Consider the following 9,751-nt stretch of genomic DNA (forward strand, 5'->3'; position numbering starts at 1 on the left):
AAAGAAAGAAAGAAAGAAAGAAAGAAAGAAAGAAAGAAAGAAAGAAAGAAAGACTTGATGGGGGAGGGCCCAGTCCGCTGCAGGCGGTGCCACCCTGGGCTGGTGGTCCTGGGTTCTGTAAGAAAGCCGGCTGAGCAAGCCATGAGGAGCAAGCCAGTCAGTAGCAGCACCCTCACACCACCCCAACCATGGCCTCTGCACCGGCTCCTGCCTCCAGACTCCTGCCTTGCTTGAGTTTCTTTCCCACTTTCCCTCGATGTGGAAGTATAAGCCAAATAACCCTCTCCTCCCCAACTTGCTTTTGGTCACGGTGTTTCATCACAGCAATAGAAACCCTAATTAGGACGGCAAGCATGAGGACCTGAGCCCAGTCCACAGCACCCATGCAAAATCTGGCACAACAGTTCACTCCTGTAGACCGGGCGCTAGGGATGGGGTGTGGGGTGAACAGAGGCAGATCCCTGCTGCTCACTGTCCAGACAGCCTAACCACGAAGTCTCCTTCAGGGAACTTTGTTCCTAGGAGACAATCTGTCACTGTATAGCCAGGTGGGTTTGGAACTTGCTATGCAGCCAGAGGTCGTCTGTTTCTTTGAGTACTGGAACTTCAGTCATTCATGGTGGTACCCAATCTGGGAATCCTTGAGGAGCTATGTTATTTGAAGAAGGCTTTCCCACAGTTTGCTGAGTCACTTCAGGAGATTTAACAACTTGTGTAATAACCTGGCTGTGACCTGAAACCAACTCGGAAATCCTAGCTTGAGTTTAGCAGTTCTGGCGTTTCAGGGGTGAGGCGCTCAAAGCTTCTTACAGACCATGCGCTATATTTTCACATGTGACTGAAATGATAATGTCTCCCACTGGGCAGAATAAGTGTCATGGTTACAGACCTTCACTCCATACTCAGGGTTCCAACTCTGCAGGTTAAGAACAGGCGTCAAGAGCGTCTTCCACATCGGTCTTTTCTGTCCACTGATCTTGGTGCTCTGTGTAGCTGGAGACTGCCCTTCTTCTCCCCAAGTGATCTCAAAACGAGGTTGAGAAATGACGGCTTTGAACGTGTCCGGGGCGGGCTCCTCACACCTCTCTGGGAGTAAGGAGCACCTGGAAGGCTTTATCGCTCTAATCTGGTGAGTTTAGGTGGCAATTGAGCCGTGGCCTTTCTCAAAAGTCCCAGCTGGCACCGATGAGCCTGCTGAAGACTGTCTGAGCAGCTCTGGTTCCAGGAGCCCATTTCTGGGGCTGAGTTGCACACTGAAGGCACGGTCATTAAACACTGTCTGTTTTTGATCCTGGAGATAGGTGCGGTCCCATTGCTCTCCAGCTCTGACATTAACAACGGGGGGGGGGGGGGGGGGGAGGAATGATGCAAGCGGATGCTTCCCTTTGGGTGTAAGTGGTTTTTCTTAAGAAAAGGCTCACAGGAAACCATTCAGTTTGTGCCAGGCCCTGGAGGAACTGAAGTGAGAATTTTAATGGTTAGAGTCACTGTACTATGGAAAACTGAATTGATCTTATCAGGGATCTAAATTGTAGCGAGTGGCAGGCTGTCCTGGATAAATGGTCCAAACAACCGAGGGGCAGTTCTTTCCTTAGTGATGGGAATTCAAGGGCCTGGGACTCCTACCAAGAGCCAGTGCCAAGAGGTGGGTTTGAAAGATTTGGTGCCACCACAGTTGGTTTTGGTGAGTTCCCTTTTCCTAGCTGCTGTTTTCTGGGTCTTCAAATGACCTAAGTGTGTGTGTGTGTGTGTGTGTGTGTGTGTGTGTGTGTGTGTGTGTAGGGAGTGGGCAGCAGAAGGCACAGTAAAGGGTCTCTGCTGTCTTCTCTTCCTTTCACAAGGTCACCAATCTTATCAGCAGGCTCCACCTATACACTTCATTTAACCTGATAAGCTTCTCAGTAACTCTGTCTCCAGGTAAAGTCACACTGGACTTTAGGCTTTGAAATATAAATCATCTTTAAGGATAAAGTAATTGTCCTCCAGGGCAGGGGGAGATGAGGCAGGAGAGGGTGGACGGTGGCTAGGGATAGAACCGAGGCAGTCATTGGCAAGCCATCGCCTTGACTGACTCCTGAGTACCTGTCAAATGCGAAGTGGGAGGTGCTGAGGGGCCAGAAAGAATCCCAAAGGCAAACACGAAGCTCAAGCAAACCAGCGCTAGAGAAAAGTAGCCCTGAAATCCGAGTTCGTAGGAGGTATTGCCAGGCATGGAGCTTCCACTGCCTAGGAGGCCCACGGGAGCTGGTGGTAGAGAGGGTCCGGGAGGATTTCTAGGCTCAGAGTAGGGCTGTGCTTTGCAGATGTAACTGAACGTGCGGGAGGGGGTAACTTATGGGAGGGGGAGACTTGAAATGATCTAGAGAACTATTATGAAGGCTGGTGAGGTGGCTCAGTGGTTAAGCCACCTGCTGCCAAGCCTGAAGACCCGAGTTTAACCTCTAGGACCCACAAGGTGGAAGAAGAAAACTTCCTGCAAGTTGTGCTTTGACCCTCATGTATACACCACAGCACCCCACAGTGTGATACACACACGGACTTTCTCTCTCTTGTACCTGTTGCATCGTCTTGTTGAGAGAGAATGGCAGGTTGCCAGTGGCAGATAGCCAAGAGTGATGGAGAAAGGGCTAGATGGAGCCCCGTGCCACTCGGCTCAGAGCTGAGCTGACTGGCTGACTGACTGCCTATCTTGTATTTTTTGGTGATGGGGCGGCAGCCGCTGAGGCCTGCTGGCATTGAGCTCAGGTTCTTCGATGAGCCACCATATCTCTGAGCAGGGAGAAGAACCTGAAGGGCTCCTGGGTAGAACTGCACTTCTATGGATTAAGTAGCTTTAGGAGTTCTCACGTGGCAGCCCCGTCTCCCTCCAGACACCACAAGACACTGGAGATAAGAAGAGTACTCTGTCGGAAAGAAGTTGAAAGCATCTTGGAACAAAGCCCTCAGACTGGATATGGGATTGGTCAAGTGTGCCAGAAAATATCCCCCGAAAGGGGTACCTTTTAACACCCGAAGCACGCAGCTCCTCTCAGCAGGAGAAACCCAAGCATTATGAAGAAAGGGGGCGTTTTCTCAGCAGGCTTTCCAAAGGTTTCCTTCCATCTCTGTTGCCATCTCATCAGCTGGCCTTTGGATTGGGGTCTACACTGGACTGCGTCTGACAGCCTCCACTAGCATCTTTAACGAAGAAGCGGATCTGACTTTTGTCCACACAGGGAGGATTCATGTCTGAGCCGTGACAGCTAACTGTAGAGCTAGCATGATCCGTGGGTGTCTGCATAAGGTGTCTTTATTGGTCCCGCAAATGGTGTTCTAACTTAGTGGGATGAAATAGACTCTAAAATTATGACCTATAATTATACCTATGGGATCAGTTAATAAGCATGTCAGACTGATGCCTATTGTAGCATGTATTGGTAAATTTTCTTTGAACATTAGCTACAAATAGCATAAATAGTTTTAATATAGTAGCAATGGTGTGTTTAAAAATGATCTGTAACCATAATCCAGTTAAGACACTTGGCACTTCAAAAGAATGAGAAAGTAATACTAAAATCTCTAAAGGATTTGACCAAAAGAAATATTGTAGCCTTTCTATTACATGGTAGAAAATGCTACGTGGTTAATTAAACAGGTGTGGGTCATCTGTAAAGCCCTCTTGCTATGTGAGTTAAATAGCAGGTAAAAGCTAAGGTTACCCACAAACCCAACTGTCCACTCCCCCACTGTGCTCTTTTTGCTTTGCAGAAGAGGATCGCAGCCTGGCTGTCTGCCATCACCTTGGGACATCAGTTTTGTTGTGGGCACCTTTGTCACTCTGCTGGGTTTAACCCCATTGTTTGCACTTAAGTTTGTGTGCTTGAAAATCAGCTGTATTATAAGCAAATTTGTCTGCTTTAAAAGACTGGAAGTGGAAAAAAGTCTTTGAGTGCTAGATGTCAATAACATTGTGGAGACAGAGTCAGGGCTTTGTAGCTGACTGAGCTCAGGTCGTGGGGTGGGGATGGGTTGGGAGCAAGTCTAGAATAAAGGCAAAGTGATGATCCTTACATAGCGGCTTTAACCGGGTCCCAGCAAAACTCCTCAGACTTTATTCTGTTCATTCCTCAGACAGGGAGGAGAGAGTGGGACAGCCTGAGATGCTGACATCAGCCGCCTCCCAGTAGGGGGGGGGGCGCTAGAGAAGTCTATCAGATTTAAGAGAGGAGTATTTCAGTTAATAATTTCTGATAATTAAGTCTTCAGCTGTACAGCATTAGGCTTAATAATTAGTCAGGGGAGAGGTGAATGAACACATAATGGTTCAGGATCAGGGGATGGTATCATTAGAGCATTTTCTTGGAGTAATCTTCCTTTTATAGGAAAAGATCTGATTCGGACCATCTTAGATTGTAGTTAAAATTGGACCACCATCTTCATCAATCTTTAGTCAGAAAGAGGTGGATATTTTTAAACAAGATATCCCCTTAGATCTTTTTAAAAATATTTCTTTTATTTTTTGAGATTATAATTTAATTACATTATTTGCCTCTTCCCTTTCCTCCCTCCAAACACTCCCATGCTTGTTTTTCAAATTCATGACCTCTTTTTTTTTCATTAATTGTTGTTACATATAAATACATATATGTATATATTACATGTGTGTTCCCTGCCTAGTCTGTAAAACATTGCTTATACAGATTAGCTTTTCTTAATGAGCACGTTGTCAGCCTGGGTTATACTTTCCCTCATCAAATCCACCAACAAGGGCTGCTGGCTTTGTTTCTAAGGCACACTCCCAGTCCCCAAGCTTTGCCTCACCTAGGTCAAGCCGCCTTGACCGTCAGTCTCACCCAGATGCAGAGATGCCCGCCTACCTGATGACTCTCTTTCTTCTTCAGCCCAATATTATTCGCCCTGCACAATTTAGAACAGTTCTTAGAAACAAATGGAATATATATATATATATGAATGAATTGAAATTCTGTAGTGCCTTCCTGTCATACTGAGAACAAAATCTACTCCTGTCTTGGCCACAACCCAGCCCTCCCGCCTTCCCAGCCCCCCTCACGCTGCCCCCCCCCCCCCCCACACCACACTTCAGCACTCTGGTCTGCTTTCATCCCCGCCCTCATTCTCACTCGGGAGCGCTATGCTCTGGTGCTTACAGCCTGACCTCACCACGGTTGACTGCATCGTTCAGATCTTCGGTCTTTGCCGTCTCCCACAGATGGCGTTTGACTCTTCACTGTGGCCGCCATGTTATGCTCTGTGGTATCACTCTCTGGCCTTTTTCTTTAGTGTTGCTCATGTCTGCTGTTTTGGGGGCTCAGGTTTCCTGTGAATAGAGGTTTTGTTACTCTTAATCTCTATCTAGAACAAGACCTGGCGCATTTAGTAGGAGCTACATTGACATTGGTTGGGACAATGAATAAATGCACTTTCGCCCTCCCCTCCCCCTTCTGAGACTGCTTCTATCTGGGTTTCCAAAAACCTGCCTCTATTTTGGCTACAATTTTTCACCAAGCATTGGCTACCCCATGTTGGAGACACGGCTGGTATAATTAGATGGGTTCTTGGAGTGTCTTCCTGCTTTGGTAATGTATATTTTGTTCCAGATTTACAGACACTGGGAAAATGTCTCATTTCATCTAACTAACAAAAATGGGGGAAAAAATTACAGATGATCCTTAAGGTACTAATGGCTCATCTTTTGGAGTGTAGGACGGTTTGAAGGATTGCTGACACATACATTATGGGAGATTTTTAAACATGTAATTATCAAATGCTAGATGATTCTGCCCAGCTATAGCGCCATGTGAGTTTTCTGTGGTAAGCCAGCGTCTTAGCTACTGTTTGCTTCCGTAACGAGCACCTCAACCAAAGCAACCTACAGAAGTAACAGTTTATTTGCACTTATGGTTCCAGAGAATTAAGAGTCCATGATGGTGGCGGGGGAGGGGGGAGTAGGAAGCAGGAAGTGGATGCTGAGAGCAGAGGTTCAAGGGCTCATGTCCCACACTACAACCATAAAGCCGAAAAAGCACACTGGGAAACCAAAGTGATACGCTTCCTCCAGCAAGGCCCTCTAACACACCTGGACAGTCCCATCAGCTAGGGGCCAAGTTTTTAAATATCTGGGCCTGTGGAGGCCATGCTCATTCAAATTCCCACAACTGAGACAGACTTGTTTGGTAAGTTAAGTGTATTAAGTGTGTCGGACCGATGAGTTTATTATGACATAGCGTCATCGCAACTTAAGGAGTGCAAGATCCTTTTCCTATTTTAGTTGACATTTTCTTTCTTTCTTTAAAAAAGCAAATAAATTGACTTTCTTTAAAATTATTTTATTTTTGATTATTTTATTTTAATTATTTTAAGTTATTTTAATTATTAATTATTTTTATAGTCTCTGTGTGAGAGACTGAATGTAGGACATCTGTATAAAACTTGCACCCAAAGAGGTTAACTACACAGGATGCGAAAAACTTCACAGCAAACCCAAAAGTAGACAATCACACAAACATATTTCCACAACCAACTTTTCAACATAAAAGGAACTAACGGTCACTGGTCATTAATCTCTCTCAACGTCAGAGGATTCAATTCTCCAATAAAAAGATACAGACTAACAGAATGGACGTGAAAACAGGACCCATCATTCTGCTGCATACATGTATCTCTGCCACAAAGACAGACATTACCTGAGAGTAAAAGTCTGAAAGAAGGTTTTCCAAGCAAATGGGACCAAGAGGAAAGCTGGAGTAGCCATTCTAATATCTAATTTAATAGGGACACTTCATTCTCATCAAAGGAAAATTCCACCATGGCGGCATCTCAGTTCTGAACACCTATGTCCCAAATGCAAAGGTACCCTCATTTGTATAATAAACATTATAAAGCTTAAACTGCATATTATCAATCCCCACACATTAATAGTGGGAGACTTCAACACCCCTCTCTCACCAAAGGACAGGTCAACAAAGCAGAAACTAAACAGAGAAACAATGACACTAACAGAGGTCATGAATCAAATGGACCTAATAGACATCTACAGAACTTTTCACCCAGACACAAAAGAATATACCTTCTTCTCAGCACCTCACAAAACCTTCTCTAAAATTGACCATATACTTGGTCACAAAGCAAGACTCAACAGATACAAGAAGATTGAAATAATCCTATCAGACCATCATGGACTAAAGCTGGACCTCAACAACAAAAATAACAAAAAGTCCACGCACACATGGAAACGGAACAACTCTATTCAATGACAACTGGGCCAGGGAAGAAATAAAGAAAGAAATTAAAGACTTCCTAAAAATCAATGAAATGAAGGCATAACATGCCCAAACTTATGGAACACACTGAAAGCAGTGCTAAGAGGAAAGTTTGCAGCACTAAGTAAGAAGAAGCACTCAAGAAGAAATTGGAGATATCCCATACAAGCAACTTTATGAAACACCAGAAAGCTGAAGAAGAAGAAGAAGAAGAAGAAGAAGAAGAAGAAGAAGAAGAAGAAGAAGAAGAAGAAGAAGAAGAAGCCCCCCCCCCCACGGAGGAATAGATGGCTGGAAATAATCAAACTCAAGGCTGAAATCAACAAATTAGAAACAAAGAGAACAATTGAAAGAATCAATAAAACCAGGGGCTGGTTTTTTTGAAATCAACAAGACAGACAAACCCTTAGCCAAACAAGCTAAAAGGCAGAGAGACACTATCCAAATCAACAAAATCAGAAATGAAAGGGAGACATAACAGCAGACCTTGAGGAAATCCAAAGAATCATTAGGTCTTACTTCAGAAGTCTATATGCCACAAAACTTGAGAATCTAATCTGTTCTCTAACCTGCTGTCAGATTCGCATGTGTGTCCTTGAGAAGTGCCGTGGTTTGTGCATGTTCCTGGGGTATCTCCAGGACCTTTGGGGGAGGGATCACAGTATGATGCACATTTTCAAAATAGTTATCATTAATATCATCTTGTAAGCCTACAAAACCCCAGGATTTAATGGCTAGAAACCACCAGCTCTACGCTCCTCCTTGACGAGAGGCTGAAGACTCTGGTTTCTAAGTGATTTCCTGCACTCGCTGAAAGCCCGCATTAGACAAGCCTCCCCGCTCATCCAGTGGCCTGCAGCCACCTGGGCTGACCAGGATGGAAGCTGAGAGCCTCACAGGAGACTCAGGGCATCTCTGTGAGCTGTGGGACTTCCCACCTCCTCCTCACAGCTCAGAATCAGGCTCAAAAAAAGACCCACAGGGTGAGCTGATATGCAGATGTGTCCCGTCGCTCCTCCAAGCCTCTTTGTGTGTGTGCGTGTGTGTGTGTGTGTCTCTCTCTCTGTGTTTTATTTCTTAAGTTCCCTTGCCTGCTGTGGAAGCTGGCCCCCCCAGAGGGCAACATGGCTAAGTTCCCGGCTGGCCTCTGATAGCTCATATCCCTTCAATTGGCTGACATGTCTCCTCTTGCGTTGGTCCAGCCTGACGCATCCTACTTATCTAACTTACTTTATTTGTTTGTTTTTCCAGATTGGAGCCTCTCTCTTTGCCAGTAACATTGGAAGCGGTCATTTTGTGGGGCTGGCAGGGACAGGAGCAGCTGCGGGCATTGCCATGGGTGGCTTTGAATGGAACGTGAGTAACATTTGAGCCACTGTGTCCTAGGGGTAGGAGGGGCTGGTATCAGTCCCCTTTTCATTACTATAATGAAATGTTGGAGGCAGGTTAACTTTATAAAGAAAAGATACTTATTTAGTTAATAGAGTTGAAGGCTGGAAGTTCAAATGACATTGTACAGACTCCTGTAAGGCTCCCCCTAGACTGTGTAACCTCCGTGTGGGTGACAAATGATGGGGAGAGCATCTGTGAGAGGAGATCACATCACCCAAAGTAGGAAGGTGGCTTAGACAGAACAAGGACTGGCTTTCGTAAAAGTCACCCCTCAGGAGTCCCATTAGAATCAACCCGGTCAGTTCTGTGAGCAAAGCTCTCGAAGACCCAAGGGCTTTCCGGGGTGCTATACGACCGGATGTGGTCTACATGACATGACGATGCTACCACCTTTCTACATTAAGGACGAAGCTTCCCGTATGTGATCGAAGCAGAATCCTAGCAACCAGCCAGCTCACTCTCAGAGGCTCTCGAAGTGTTATGGAATCCTCAGAACCATTCTGGGTGCAGATGGGGAGAATTCTGACCTCTAGGAGCTTGCACCAGAGCAGTGTGAGAGGCCCACAGCTCTGACAGTCGCAGAATTTCCCCTCTTTTTCCATTGGTCCCAAAAGATGAGGCCTCTTGCAGCAATCTTGGAGATTGGAAAATGTATTGGGTCTCCCTCCCTCTCTCCTTCCTCTTTTCCTTCATTTATGTCCTCCCTCGTTCCCTCTCTCCTCCCTCTTTCTCTTGTCTTTCTTCCCTTCCTTCCTCCCTTCTCTCCCTTCCTATGTTCCTCCTCCATCCCTCTCTTTTCCCTCCTCCCTCTTTCTCTTTGTCTTTCTTCCTCCCTCCTTTTTCTTTCTCTTTATCTCCCTCCCCCCTTCTTCCTTCCCCTTCCTCCTCTTTCTCTTTATCCCTCTTCCATCCCTTCTTTCTCTCTCCTTCATGTTTCCTTTCATCTGCCCTCCTTCCCTCCCTCCCTCCTTCCTTCCCTCCCTCCCTCCTTCCCTCCCTCCCTCCCTTCCTCCCCCTTGTCCATTTGTCTTTCTTCCCTCTCTTCCCTCCCTCCCTTCCTTCCTTCCTTCCTTCCTTCCTTCCTTCCTTCCTTCCTTCCT

General features: G+C 45.9%; 1 protein-coding gene across 1 annotated transcript in view; it reads left to right on the forward strand.

Moving 5' to 3' along the window:
• Window positions 1–9,751, forward strand: part of Slc5a1 (solute carrier family 5 member 1) — a 72,569-nt gene that overhangs the window by 24,884 nt on the left and 37,934 nt on the right. The window contains exon 3 of the mRNA XM_055623913.1: window positions 8,511–8,615. Within this exon, the coding sequence (XP_055479888.1) occupies window positions 8,511–8,615 (105 nt within the window). The remainder of the gene's footprint in view (window positions 1–8,510; window positions 8,616–9,751) is intronic.

The sequence above is a fragment of the Psammomys obesus genome, unplaced genomic scaffold (assembly GCF_907164565.1).
Source record: "Psammomys obesus unplaced genomic scaffold, mPsaObe1.curated_primary_1811, whole genome shotgun sequence".
Taxonomy (NCBI): Eukaryota; Metazoa; Chordata; class Mammalia; order Rodentia; family Muridae; genus Psammomys; species Psammomys obesus.